Genomic DNA, 15,625 nt, shown 5'->3' with positions numbered 1-15,625 from the left:
TCCTTTGAAGACGCTGTGTGTGACGGCGAAACGCGTTGACGCACTTCCGGTTGCGGACGTAACGTCATTTCCGGTCGGGAACTTCCTGTATGTGGAACGCACGCCAAGAGCGGCGCCACTTGCTTTGTTTGCTATATGCCATTTTAACTTTTTGATTTTGTAAGTATTCAATCGCTTTTTGGGGAATAAAATTATACCTTACGTACTTCACGATGTATGGCCCTCTCTTCTTTTAATGGTGTTATCGGGAACGATTTCAACACGGAGGACACATCGGAGGAATCCCACATCTGATCCTGGGCAAATGTGCAATAAAATCAAGGCCTTTTATACAATCTAATTCCGGTGAGTGGGGAACCAAGAGGGCACCTTCACCTCACAAGCACCCTTATTTACTTGGCACTTTGGCACCTTTTTGGATCATCAATAAGGACTTTATCCCACTATTTATGCACTTTAAATCTTACACTTTGAATATATATTTATTAATTCTTTAGTTTAATTATGCACTTTAATTTATTATTATAGGAATTTATGCACTTTAATGTGATTGATATATTTTATCATTACATATTGAATTTACATGATATAGATTGGTTTCATTTTAAATAATTTTTGTCACTAATTTGTTGCTAGCGCTGCATAAATTTGTTTTCATTCATGTACTATCAGTGTGGTTAGTTATCTCATGTCTTCTCTTATTGTATCTGAGTTTTTTTTCCAGAATAGTAATAAAGACTGTAGAGCAGGCGTCACTAATGGTGGCCGGCGGTCCGATTCCGGCCCCAGTAACATTCCTACACGGACCGCAGCCTCTCTAAGTAGTTCCCTGTGTGTCCTGTCCTGTTCCCACCGCCAGCTCGTCTGCTGCTGCTGCTATGTTCACAGCATGACAAGCTTGTCCCTTCCATAATATCGTGCATTGCCCCCTCCCCACACTGCTTGTCTTATTCACACAAGAAGCACGGGCGCTCTGAACAAAGGGTGGGACTTTTAAAGTTAAGAAGCGGATGATTGGTTGCTAGGCAGTGGGGCGGTCCCAGTAATCAATCACCCACCTTTAACGTGAAAAGCCCTGTCCAGGGCTGCCATGATTTCCGTCCTGTGTGAATAAGGTAGGACTCTGTGGGTAGGGGGGAGTGCTGTGCTGTTATGAAAAGAACAGTTTAAAATTGAGACAGGACTGTGATGGGGCACTGTGATTGATTGGGGGGGGATTCTGTGATTGGGGGTTCTGTGATGGGGGGTTCTGTGATGGGGGGTTCTGTGATTGGGGGGTTCTGTGATTTGGGGGTCTGTGATAGGTCAGTCTGTGATGGGGGGTCTGTGATGGGTTAGTCTGAGGTGGGGGGTCTGTGATGGGTTAGTCTGAGGTGGGGGTCTGTGATGGGTTAGTCTAGGGTGGGGGGTCTGTGATAGCTGGGTCTGTGATAGGAGGTCTGTGATTGGGGGATCTGTGATAGGTCAGTCTGTGATGGGGGGTCTGTAATAGGTCAGTCTGTGAAGGGGGTCTGTGATAGGTCAGTCTGTGATCGGGGGTCTGTGATGGGTCAGTCTGAGGTGGGGGGGGTCTGTGATGGGTCGGTCTGTGAAGGGGGTCTGTGATTGGGGGGTCTGTGAAAGGTCAGTCTTCGGTGGGGGGGTCTGTGATGGGTCAGTCTGTGAATGGGGGGTTCTTTGATGGGGGTCTGTGATTGGGGGGTTCTGTGGTGGGGGTCTGTAATAGGTTAGTCTGTGGTGGGCGGTCTGTGATGGGACAGTCTGTGAGGGGGGTCTGAGATGGGTCAGTTTGTGACTAGGGGGTTCTGTGATATGTCAGTTTGTGATAGGGATCTGTGATGGGTCAGTCTGTGATCGGGGGTCTGTAATGAAACAGTCTGTGATGTAAAAGGGGGGGTGTGAAGGGGGGTACTGAAGATATTGATGTAAAAGGGGGTCTGAGATGCGAAGGGGGGGGGGGCGGACTGAGGACACTGATGTAAAAGGGGATCTGTGATGTGAAGGGGGGGCCGAGGACACTGATGTAAAAGGGGGTCTGTGATGTGAAGGGAGGACTGAGGAGACTGATGTAAAAGGGGGTCTGTGATTTCTGCACTAGAAAAACACAGGTCTCTGCAAGGGCAATAGAAAACAATTGTTTTCTATGTGTCCTATTCACTCTGCACAGAGATGTATAGTAACGAAGTAGAACTACTTAAGTACTGTACTTAAGTATCGAAATGCGGTATCTGTACTTTCCTAGAGTAGAATTTTTTTCTCCTACTTCTACTTTTACTTCACTACATTTTTTCGATGATTTCGATACTTCTACTCAAGTATTTTTTTTTTTTGTGCTGCATAGTTACTCGTTACTTTTAAAAAAATGACCACTGCCAGAACAGTAGATGGCAGGTTGCATAAAGCTCAAAAAAATGTGTATAATGTCATTTGTAAATCAGCGCATACGAAAATAAAGGCTGTGTATAATAAAAGCTGCTATACCAAATCTTTCCAATAAAAAGAAAATATGAAACAAACAAATAAATGGTGCTACAGCGCTTACAGAGCATCAAGAAACTACTAACAAACACAACTTGGCTGTGCGAATAAAGTGCCTGTGCAATCGATATAATATCATTGTTGCCCCCAGTGCCCTGCCCACAATCCACACAATATCAAAAATAAAGTGACATGAATGTGCTAAAGCCTAAATGCAGTGAAAATAATTATTCCCACAATGTAACAGTAAATTCAATTCATATAAAATATGACAATAAATCACAATAAAATAAGTTATGAAATAAGTTAGGTCAGGTGCGTGCAACAAGTTGAAGTGTGTAAACCTATCTATAACGAAAAGTCCATAAATGAATTCCAGTGTGCAAATCTAAAGTGTCACTTCACTTGTCAGATGCTTCCACCTCCTTCAGTGCTCGAGTGACAGACCAACACACTTAATGGTGGTGGCACTGGTGGATAGCATCTGGGTGGCACTGTGGCACTGACTGCACTGGTTCAAAAAGCAATATATATTTTATTATTTCAATTCTCAATCCCATAGGTCCTCTCCTCATAAGATATTAATAACTTAAGATTAGTTGATGAACTTCTTGGCGGCCCTGGCAGGATGACGGGGACACCCACCACTTCTGGAGCCGAGCCGCTGTGATTCCCCAACATGTGACAAAGTGACAGCCAGGAGATCTAGTGGCTAGTAGTGCTTAACAATACCGCTTTTATATATAAAAATGAAATAAAATATACTGACTCACAATTTAGTAGTAGGTAACGTGTAGCAGTAGGCAGCACAACTCAATTTAATCAATCCCACAGCCTCGCTCGCGCCGCGGCCCGCGGAATCACTGTCATGATCATCAAGTTAAGACCGCACAGGAGGAGCCATGCTGCCGTCTTCCCGCTCGAGGTCTCTGCCTCTAGACGTGTTGTGTGTCACTCAGACTCCACCCCTTAGGGCCCTTACTGAGAGGAGTTGTGACACGGGCGGCGGGACGTGGGAGCAGGAGCATTTTCTTCGTTATCTCATCTTCTTCTCTATGAGGTGAGTGAGGTGGACCGTGGAGAGGGCCTAATCCTTGCCATGGCAAATGTGCCATTTGAGAATCAAATAATCAATATAAAATATTAATATATTATATACACACGGTCATGGGTGGCTTTTTTGAACCAAGAAGAGTGAGACTGATGGCTATGATGATTATCCGACCGATGGCTATGACTGTGTTGTGTTGTGGTTCGGCCTGTGCTTCCTGCGGCCTGCCTCTGCCTGTGCTGCTGTGCCTGCACTGCAGTGGCCACTGGCAGTGGCACTTGACTTGAGCAAAGCAAATGAGCACTACTAGTGTGAAGGACAGGTGGTGGAAGCATGTTCTCACAAGTTCTTATAATGAAAATAATATAGACAGCTTTTTGAACCAGTGCAGTGCCAGTGCTACTAAGGTGAGAGGCAGAGAGAGAGGCTATCCAGTCCACCACTTTACTTGAGCAGATGACAGAAGAAAGGTGGAAGCATCTGACAGCAAGTGATAAGCACTTCTTAGATTGCACACTGGAATTCAGTTATGGACTTTTCGTTATAAAGTTTAGTTTACACACTTAATCTTGCACCTAACTTATTCACAATCACAACTTATTTTATTGTGGCATTGTCATATATATTTTATATGAATTAAATTTACATTGTGGGAATAATTTGCACTGCATTTAGCACAGACATGTCACTTTATTTTTTGATACTGTGGGCGATGATTTTGAATACAAGAAGAATATATATAATTGCAGGCACTTTATTAGCATTTTTAGCACAGCCACTTTGTTAGTAGTTTTTGATGCATTTTTCACTTTAAGCGTTATAGGTTTGATGAAGCTGGCCTGGCACATCATCATCATTTGAGCAAATCAAATCAAACCACGATTAAGAAGACTGCGCATGCTCCTGTTCTGCCTTTTGATCAGCTGAAAAGATGGATGAACCAAAAACACCACCTTCCACCCCTGGCCCTTCAACTTCAAGTGATCTGCCTGGCTGTGAGAGTGAGGAAGCTCAGGAAGGAGACCACCCCTGGCTTTAAAAGGTGGATGCTTTAAAAGGGTAAGGGAGGGACATACTTTATCTGTTTTTTGTTTACAAAAAGTTACAGCCTAAGGAATTGTGATTGTCCTTTAGGTTAATCATTTGAATAAATCATTTGAAATAATAAAAAACAATATGATGTTCAAACTTTCTTTAATAACTACATAACACAGTACTTGTACTTCTACTTTCAGTACTTGAGTAGAAATTTTTTTTTTAAAACTACTGGTACTTTTTACTTTTAGTACTTAAGTAGCAAATTTTTTGAAAAAACTACTTGCAATACTTAAGTAAAAAAAATGTTGAATACTTTAGTACTTCTACTTAAGTAACTTTCTCTGCGAGCACTTCCACTTCTACTCAAGTCACTTTTTGATCGAGCACTTGTACTTTTACTCAAGTAGAAATTTTGAGTACTTTATACAAGTCTGACTCTGCAACAGCACCCTGAGTGCTGAGCAGTGCAGTGTGAAATGCATACTCTTTCTATGCACCGAAACTGAGCTGCGGTGAATAAACAAAAATTAAATTAAATTTTGACATTACAATAAAGTTGAAAAAAAAAAGACAAAGCGTGATATGTGTGTGGGCCCTAAAGGGGTGTTTGTGTGTTGGCACTGTGATGTGTATGAGAGGCTGCAATGTGGAGGATATCATGTGGAGTTATAGCACCAATATGACACTTGGACCTCCGCTGGCAGAATTTTTTTTCGACCGGACCCCATGAATTTTATTTAAGTACCCCTGATGTAGAGCTTTAACTCTAAAGGCTAAAAATATGTTTTAATCAGATGAGGGGTTGTACACAACTGATCTGTGTTTAACCACTTGACCTCCAGAGGATTTATCCCCCTTCATGACCAGGCAATTTTTTTTGCGATACGGCACTGCGTTACTTTATCTGACAATTGCACAGTCGTGCAACACTGTATCCAAACAAAATGTATGTCCTTTTTTCCCACAAATATAGCTTTCTTTTGGCAGGATTTGATCACCTCCTGTGGATTTTATTTTTTGTGCTATAAAAACAAAAAAAGGGCGACAATAAAAAAAAGACATGTAACAAGGTTTCCAGGCCTTTGACCTGATGTGGGTCTGCCATTAGTACTGGTAATCTCTCCAGCCCATGTGAGCTGTGACCCTGGGTGTGACAACTAAAGCAGCGACAACTCCGGCATCTTTGTTTGTGGTTTTTATTGGAATAAAGGGGATGGGAGAAGGGAATAAGTGGGATACTCCTTGAGGCTTGAACTAATTACAATTGGGACTTTTCTTCTGAAATGCCCGTTGGCGCTTCCTTGGCGCCAGCCGGGGCCAGCCAAGGCTCACTGACACTGAGAACACTCTGTAGAACAGAAGAAGTGCTGAATCCTCGACTTATAGTCCAGAAGATCCAAGACTGAGAACTGTAGAACTCCTGACACTGTTGTATTGTGAAAGTCACTAAATACTTTCCCCCCGCCTGGCACAGCTTGAGGTAGTATGTAGTAGAACTCTGTATAGCTGTCACTAACTGGCACGCTCTGCACAATTCAGGGCCAAAACTGCAGGTGCCCCCTTTGACCTCAAACTCTTCAGGGTTCACTGACTAGGTACCCCCCCTCTGTAGCTTCAGGGTCTTCAACCTAGGTACCCCCTTTACAGCTAGCTGACACTGGATCCCAGAACCACCAACTGCAGGCAGGGCCTCCATCTGCATCATCAGCCTGAAGATGCCTCTTCCTGCTCCGCGGAGGAATTTTTATTCGCTCCCCATCATCTCCTGAGTGAGGCCTGTCTCCCACATAACTGCAAGCTTCTTGGGATGGCCCTCGCTCTTCTCTGCCCTGAGCAACAATTCACCGCATTGCCCACATTGAACCCATGCCTGCACCCTCAGAGTAATAGTGGCACATTGGGGACATACCACTCCCAGGAACTCCCGACATCCTCTGGTGCACAACGTGAGTCCACCGTCTGGCACCATCCGGATACCGGTATCCCAAACTAGCGGGGGATTGGGTGGGTAGATGTGCTCTCGGCTCTCCGGAGGGTTTTCGGCCATGGTGGTAGCCATAGCGGGAACACTCTTCGCTCCTCTGGTGAACGACATGCCTCCTTCTCCTACACGTGTCTCCCACATGGCCGCGCCTGGAGGAGGGGATAGTAATAGAGTCCCCTGGGTCACTCCTGATTGGTCAGAACTTCCCGCTACCTCCACCCATTCACCATTTTGGGCGGTGGCTCCTCCCTTTGGGCAGTTATGCTCATGGTGAGCTTTCCTGCGTGGTACTGTAACTCTTCCCCTGCCATGGTGCTGCGCTGCAAACACTTGGGAAGTAGCTGCAAAGCAGAGTATGTCACTTGCTAGACATACATCCGCCCACCTTAATTGCACTAGGGCCTCCACTGCGCTTTTCTTGCCTAAAGCCAGCTGCCCTCTCTTGCTCGGCAAGAGCAGCATCCCGCCACCTACTGCACGGTCGATACTCCTCTTCCTTTCCACACACGTGCAATTAACATCTTCCATACTGGCTCCGGGACTAGCTCCATGGCCCTCCTCGGCGTGGCCGACTACAATCCACACAGTATGTGTGCACCAGCCATAAAGAATAAATGTCCCGCTGTCAGATGCACGTCAACATTCTTCCACATAGCGTGCACCACCACCCGACCCCCGGCACCTCTCTTCCCGTGCCCCTGACCTCCATTTTCACTGTCCACACTAGGACCATCTGCGTCCACTTCTCTGTCCTTCCCTGGACCACTGACACCATTTTCACTGTCCACACTAGGACTCCTTGCTATCAGGCAATTGCTGAATTCACGCATCCTGACATACTTGTCTCCTGCTTTCCACTTCCTGACAGCAGTACACATCTCATAATCCATATGAAGAGTCTTGGTCAAATTACAGTCTTTCTTGGAGAAATTTTGTTGCCACAAACATCCCTCTCTGTGGGCCTCTAGCCTCAATCCACTCTCCCTGCCTCCCGCAGTTGCAGTCTCACACCCAGGCTGATGCTGAAGTAGCAGTCCTGGACACAAAAATGTATTTTTTGGACTTTTTCTTGTGCCGTTGCCAAGGGCAACTGTCCCAGTAGCTAATGAAAAAATCCCAGACGAGCCCCCAAATGTAGCAAGGTTTCCAGGCCTATGGCCTGATGTGGGTCTGCCATTAGTACCGGTAATCTCTCCAGCCCATGTGAGCTGTGACCCTGGGTGTGATAACTGAAGCAGCAACAACTCCGGCATCTTTGTTTGTGGTTTTTATTGGAATAAAGGGGATCGGAGAAGGGAATACGTGGGATACTCCTTGAGGCTTCAACTAATTACAATTGGGACTTTACTTCTGAAATGCCCGTTGGCGCTTCCTTGACGCCAGCCGGCGCCAGCCAAGGCTCACTGACACTGAGAACACTCTGTAGAACAGAAGAAGTGCTGAATCCTTCGACTTATAGTCCAAAAGATCCAAGACTGAGAACTGTAGAACTCCTGACACTGTTGTACTGTGAAAGTCACTGAATACTTTCCCCCCGCCTGGCAGGGCTTGAGATAGTATGTAGTAGAACTCTTTATAGCTGTCACTGAAACTGTCACGCTATGCACAATTCAGGGCCCAAACTGCAGGTGCCCCTGTTGACCTCGAACTCTTCAGAGTCCACTGACTAGGTACCCCCCCTCTGGAGCTTCAGGGTCCTCAACCTAGGTACCCCCTTTACAGCTAGCTGACACTGGATCCCAGAACCTCTGCCGGAGTGGTCCCCTCTAACTTCAGGCAGACCCCCAGGGGCAATCCTCAGTAATCACGACCGGTGTAGGCTTTCCTGGGACTGGACCCCTCTCTCTCCCCATGCTCTCGGCACACCGGATCCCCTCAGCTCAACTCAGCACTCTCTGGACACTCAGGCGACATCCTGAGATGTCCATCTTCCTCAGACAGGGGGAGAGACAGCCACACTCTCCTTCCTGGGGCTCTGCTCTTGCCAAAGACACCATGCCACGCACTTCCCCCCCAAACTTATACCCATTCCCAGAATCCCTTGCAGCATAATCCCAATAAGCGTATATTGATTGGTTTGCTCAAAAATGTTAGCTACTAACTATGGGATGTTTTTATCTATTTATTTTTTGGTTTTTTTACTGGTAATTGCGTGGATTAGCGAATTATAGTGGGAAATCGGCGGACAGTCGGGACACTAACTGACACTTTTTGGGGACCAGTGACACTAATACAGTGATCATTGCTAAAAAATATGCATTATCACTGTATTAATGACACTGCCTGGGAAGAGGTTAACATCAGGGTCGATCAAAGGGTTAAACGTGTGCCTAACCAGTGCTTTATTACTGTGGGGGAGGTGCTTGTACTAGGAGAAGGCATAGATTGGTGCCCCTGTTTAGCAGAGACAGAGGATCCATGCCTCCTGTACTGACAGAATGGCGATCTGCCTTGTTTACATAAGCAGACCGCCATTCTGCCGGTGTACCAAAACATCGGCGGGTGCCGGCAGACATCGAGTCTGCCGTAACCGCCCGTGAGCTCATGCTGTGTCTAATCACAGCAGGAGCAGGCCGCTGGCGGCGCGCGCTTGCGCCCCAGACGAGAAGTGCAGGATACGGCCTTGCCCCCGTATATATACAGTATACGGTCGGCAAGCGGTTAAACTTTAATGAACCTAATTTAACAGAAAGGTAAAATAAAGGTGACTAGCTCTACATAAAATGTAATGCAGATTTTATTGTATCCATTGTTATAATTTACAGATCATGATGGCAGAATTGGAATGACATCAATCAAACTAAGGGAAGGCAAATTATTCGATGGTGAAAAACTATATGCAAAAGTTGCAGATTATCTTCCCAGCTATGCCAGGCCTCGTTTTGTCAGAATACAGGTGAGAATTTTTTTAGCAGCATGCAACTTACTAATAAGGACACATGCACACTAGGCTCTTAGGAAACGCCTTCCTCCAAACAGGAGAAAATCAATGTTAAAAATGCGCTTAAAGCCACATTTTTCAAATGCGTTTAGGCGCGTCATGCATTTTTCAAAATGTATTGCAGAAAGGGGTTTAGGTGTCAGGGTTTTACTGATATCCTCAAAATCTGTCCCACTGGCAAGATTTTACCAAAAAGAAAACGAGGGGAACTCTCCAGCAGCAACACAGACAGAAATAAAAAGGTATCTGCAAAACAAAAAGGATGCTCTTTCCTAAATGGCCTAAATATAGAGTGGGCCGGAGCGGGTGGGACTCAAGAACCATCAAATGTGCTCTCTAGACACCCATCTGCCCAAATACAGGCTATTAGGGTCCGTTGACCTGTATTAAACTTTACAAACAAGGAAAAAGAGGAAAAGGAGGGAAAAAAGGATGAAAAAAAATATCTAATGTAAAAACAGGGGACGATTGGTTACTAGTAGGTATCGACGTAGAGACGTTATACACGTCTATCCCACATGAATGGGGACTGAAGGTGATAACTCACTTCCTTGACTTAGAATACCCAAAGCTGGGGGGCCAATAACGAGTTCATAGTGGAGCTAATAGACTTTATGCTTAATAACAACTATTTCCAGTTCTTACACAAATTTCTTTCAACAAGTCAGGGGTACATGTATGGGAGCCCCATGGGCCCCTGCATATGCATGCCTCTGTTTAGGCCTCTGGGAGGAGCAGGTTGTCTATCCATCCTCGATGTACCTCAGCCACTGCCAGATGTGGCTGAGGTACATCGACGATGTCTTGCTCCTCTGGGCGGGGACCCCATCTCAAATAGAAACCTTTATAAACCAACTCAGTACAAATGAAAGAAACATCAGGATAACTTTTACTGCCACTAAGGATAGCCTCCCTTTTCTTGACCTACTGATAACCCAGGAAGATCAAAGACTATGCACAAAAACATTTAGAAAGGAAACAGCAGCAAACACCCTGCTGGTGGCTGACAGCCACCACCCTAAAGCTCTGGTGAAGGGGATCCCAGTAGGCCAATTTTTGCGTATAAAACAAAATTGTACAAAATTAACAGACTACCAAACAGAGGTCAGGGACCTTCACCGAAGATTTAGGGAAAGGGGCTATTCACATGGGGCGATTAAAAAAGTTTGTAAAAAGGCTGCTATGAGAGACAGATCAAGCCTTTTAGTGCATAAAAAGGAAAAATCAAAAATTACCTCCAAAAAAGCAACAACCACACACCCACGTATAATCACGAAATTTGGAGCCCAGTGGGGCCAAGTCAAGAGTATCATTGAAAGACATTGGAAAGTTCTTACAGTGTCTCCAATGATTGAAAAGATTGTGGGCCCTAGGCCCCTGATTACAGCAAGAAGGGCTACCAATTTGAAAGACATCCTTGTTCATTTAGAATTTCAAAGAACACAGGGAAGGGATAATTGGTTAACATCTTTACCCCCTTTAAAAGGCATGTTTGCCTGTGGACGGTGCTCAATGTGTAGATATGTTTGGAAATCAGATTCATTTACTAGTTGTGATGGCACAAGAACTTTCCATATTGATAGCTTTCTCAACTGTTTATCAACTAGAGTCATATACCAACTTAAAAATAAACATAAAAGTGAAGTCAGCGCCTTAAAATAAAATACTTAGCCCCCGTTCACACTGGGGCGACCTGTGAGGCGACCTGGTCGCCTCACAGGTCGCCGTAGGTCGCCTTCCATAGGGAAGCTGCGGACCCGTTCTAATAGGAGCGACACAAGTCCAATGTTATGAAGTCCGTGGCGGCCGCTCGGAGGTCACGGCGCGCTGCTCGCACTGCGACCTCGGAGGTCGCCCCTGGAAGTAGCGTCGCTTGTATGTGAATGGGCACTGAATCAGCAGCTTACAAACAATGTGAATATACAAACATAAAAAACATGTGAAAAAATAGGTTGCAGCGCTAAAACATAAAATTAGTGAACATATAGTGCATATGATCAAAAATAATAAACTCAGTCCATAAAACTGCAAAAAAAGTCCATATGGATAATCAGTGTCAGTGTAAACAAGGTCAATCCTCCACCAGTGGTCCTTCACCCAAAAACAGAAATGCGCACTCACCACCAGACCATGTTGCTGTCTTATTAGGACAGCTAATGCGTTTTTGTATATTATAATATACTGCTGTATAATGTACAAAAACGCATTAGCTGTCCTAAAAAGACAGCAACATGGTTTGGTGAGTGCGCATTCCTGTTTTTGGGTGAAGGACCACTGGTGGAGGATTGACCTTGTTTACACTGACACTGATTATCCATGTGGACTTTTTTTGCAGTTTTATGGACTGAGGTCATTATTTTTGATCATATGCACTATACATATACCAACTTATCTGCCCCTGCGGTAAAACCTAAATTGGTAAGACTAAACGTCAATTAAAACTAGAATAAATGAGCACATAGCCAGTATCAAAAAGAAAGACGATGATAAAACTCTACCTTACATTTCCTTGAGCATCACAATGCGGATCCGAAAGGCCTGAAAGTTAGGAGCCTGTATGTACTCAAACTCCCATTACGCAGAGGAGACTTTGATACAATTCTCCTACAAAGAAAAAGAAAAACTCTGGATTTATAAAATGGGTTCCCTTGCACCTGGAGGCATGATTACTGAGCTTAGCCTGCAACCTTTTCTGGAGCAGTAAAGAAACTACTCTTGGAGTTACTGCATCATCAGTGATGGATCCCATATAAGTCCACCTTACTACTGTTTACTCTAATGTTTTAGGATTCCTATGGCCTCCTCCTGCTCCTGTTACTTCCCTTTCCCTTCCCCCCCTTCCCATGATAGATGATAGAATGTAGGTGACTATTAATTTCTAAACCCCACTACGCTGCCTCTTTTTCCTCTTCAGTTAGCATGCATCTGAAATATACTTCTTTTTATTATACAAATGTTCCCCCCCCCCTTTTCCTCTCTTGGATAATAGTTGAGTCCTATCTGCTGCATTTCTAAGTATTATTATGTGCTTAGTTAGGACAACAAATAAGGAGACACAAACTTGGTGATTAGGGAATATGTGATATTCTATGGGGTTCTTTTTCTTGTCTGGTGTTCATAGAACTTGCATACCCTACACTCTTAGTGAGAATGGGGCTTTCTTTGAGCCCCCAGCTAGAACTTTTTGTTCAGGATGTGGTCACAGATTTATGTATTTCCTGTATTAAATATTTTAACTTTAATTGGAGACTAACATACTTTTTGTTGTTTTTTTTTGTGTGCTTTGATCTGAATGCTGTGTGTAGTGATCTTCTTTGACTCTCTGAGGGCATCTTGTGGCCAATTAACAGTAATACAAGTTTAATTTACTTAAAATTCTCAAAGGTGTTCCCAATCAAGGGCCTATAAAGAGAGGTATCACAGAACACTCCCCTAGCTCTGATGAAACCAGCGCCCATTGGTTGGTGAAACGCGTCAGTTTCGCGTCATCGCAACTGCACAAATCAGGGACACCGGTGTCAGTAAGCCTATCTCTTTTTGAGGCCGCAAGCACGGGAGTCACGCCATAGTGACGGCTTGCCGCCTGCCCGCCCCCTCCCGCACATGCTCAGTGGAGCCAAGGAGGCAGCGAGGAACACCCAGGCTGGGCAACTACACCGGCATACTGCAGAACGATGCCGAACACCCGGATCCCCACAAGTGAGGTGCCAGAAAGATGGGACAATATAAGTAGGTATCTTATTTATTTCATGAAGTATACAGATTCTCGGTTACACCTTACAAGTAACTGACCAAGTTAGCCTCCTTTATACCGGACTGTTTGTATCCCCATATTTCTGGACTGCCTACCCCAGGACGTTACCACTGGCCAGTTAGTGGGAGGATTTCCACATACAGTTTAATTTGGACTGTGTCCTTTTAATCTGGATTGACCCTGGATGTCCTAAGGCTCCCGGTTTGTTCAACAACCAAGCTATTCATGAAGTGCAATAATTACCAGGGACTGTGTGTACCCCCAGTGTTGGGAAATTTTTCCTTGCACATCTGATTTCTTATGTTTGGTCGCTGCAGCAACCCCCTGTTCCTGTTTTTAATTATGTGTTTTACATGAGTTTGTGGTTTTGTATTGGGAGTTCATCATTTTTTTGACATAACTGAATAAAGTGTTTTTTCACAATTTTTAGTGTCCCTTATGGACCCTTTCTGAGGAGAGTCTTTTTTCCTCTTTTTCCTTGTTTGTACAGAAATAAAAAGGTATGCCTATAGTTTTACTTTAACACAAATGAATGGAATTGTGATGATGTGAGGAAAAGCAATTATTTTCACTAATTTCTTTTTTATATCATTCAGGATTCCATTGAAGTGACTGGCACTTATAGACATCGTAAAATCAAACTGGTCAAGGATGGCTTTAACCCTGCTGTAATAAGAGATCCTCTGTATTTCTTGAATGAAAATGTGAAATCTTTTGTACCAATGAATAACATAATTTATCAGGCTATTTTGGAGAAAAAATTAAAACTGTAATGTGATGGTACCTTATAATGGTTAAGTTCTAAACTCTGGACAAATATTAAACCCCCTCCCACCCCCTTCAATCTATCCTGCACATCATTTTATTTTTCTTACCTTGTAAAGCAAGAGATACTTACTTAAGTCTGCAGTCCTGAACCCTGTGCTGTTTCTGGATGAGGAGGACCACTGCAGATACACCCACTCCAGCCGGTCTGCTCATGTCACTCCTCATCAGGAACCTGAGAGGACCCTACCACTAGAGAGCCAGTAGGAAGTGTCAACCTCACACAGTCATTGACGTGGGCACTCAAAGAAGAACCTTACCTCCTGTAAACAGTAGAAGAGAGAAGAGAAGGATAAGATCTATGAGCTATGTAAAGTGCCTGCTGTAGGTGTAATGCATGGTGCTATAAATGATTGCATACTTGGGGAGGTTTAGGAATGGGTATGTATAATGATCATTCCCTGGTTCAAATGTGTGTGACCTTGACTTGGCTGCAGTGATGTTAAGGTGGGGCTCATTCTTTGACGTAGAGAAGAAAGTGGGACCAAAGAAAAGTATATGTGGTAAGTCTCTAGTGGGTGGTGGTCTGTCCCTGTTATCTTCAGTTGCTCTAACAATGATAGTAAACATTTCCTGGTTGTGAATTGAATGGTTAGCATTCTTGCCTCACAGCATAGGGATCCCTACAATAATTCCCACATTAAGTCTAGGTTCCCAACTATGCTGGCTGTGCTTGATGCGTTTTTCTGGCGCCTTTTGAGGAGCTTTTTGTGTTTTTAAACCCGTGTTTTTTATGTGTTTTTGCATACAATTTTCTTGCATTTTGCGTTGTATTTTTTTCTCTTTAAACAAACTATATGAAGCTGGTTGCTAAGGAGGGAGCTGGGGAGCCGGTTTCTGCGTCCTTAACAACCAATGAGTCATCAGCAGCTGAATGTAAAAAAAAAGAATTGACAGAAAAAAAAAGGAAAAACACGGTGTGGGGTCCCCCCCCCCACCACAAACCATACCAGGCCCTTACCTGAGCATGCATCCTGTTAGGTCAGGAAAGGGAGGGGATGGGCGAGCTACCCCCCCCCCCCCCCCTCAAACTATACCAGGCCACAGGCTTCCCCCTGCTCCTAAAGCTCCTTGTCGCCATGTTGATTGGGGCAAGGGCCTCTTCCCCACAACCCTGGGCTGTGGTTGTGGAGGTCTGCTGGTGGGGAACTTATCAGATTGTGGAAGTGAAAGGGGCACCCAGATCCTGCCCCCCCCCCCCATGTGAATGAGTATGTGGTACATAGTACCCCTACCCATTCACCTAAAAAGTGTCAAGTTGAATAAAGACAGTACAAGAGTTTTTGACAAGTCCTTTATTAAAAAAATAAAAAAACAATGCCTCCTGAGGTAGATCCATCATCAATCCTGATGCCCGCCACACTGCCGGTTGCAAAAAAAAATAAACTAACTCCTCTCCCCATGAACGCTCCAGTTGTCTGCCTTCTCCGCCGTGTGACATTTCCTAAATAGCTAACAGGTGGGACCACCCAGTGACGTCACCTGGTGGCATCGCCCCCCTGTGACATCAGCGGCCTAGCATGTAATGGCTATTTAAGAAATGTCACATCGTTC

General features: G+C 44.6%; 1 protein-coding gene across 1 annotated transcript in view; it reads left to right on the top strand.

Annotated features, from left to right (window-relative positions):
- Positions 1 to 14,110, top strand: part of LOC309552296 (long-chain fatty acid transport protein 2-like) — a gene marked incomplete at its 5' end in the record, with an annotated part of 79,532 nt that extends 65,422 nt beyond the window's left edge. The window contains 2 exons of the mRNA XM_082253191.1: positions 9,317 to 9,447; positions 13,843 to 14,110. Coding sequence (XP_082109317.1) covers positions 9,317 to 9,447; positions 13,843 to 14,019 — 308 coding nt within the window. The 3' untranslated portion in view covers positions 14,020 to 14,110. The remainder of the gene's footprint in view (positions 1 to 9,316; positions 9,448 to 13,842) is intronic.
- Between the last annotated feature and the right edge of the window lie 1,515 nt (positions 14,111 to 15,625).

Source organism: Pelophylax lessonae, assembly GCF_965119305.1.
Source record: "Pelophylax lessonae genome assembly, chromosome: 4".
Lineage (NCBI taxonomy): Eukaryota > Metazoa > Chordata > Amphibia > Anura > Ranidae > Pelophylax > Pelophylax lessonae.
This window is presented reverse-complemented; position numbering and strand designations above follow the sequence as displayed.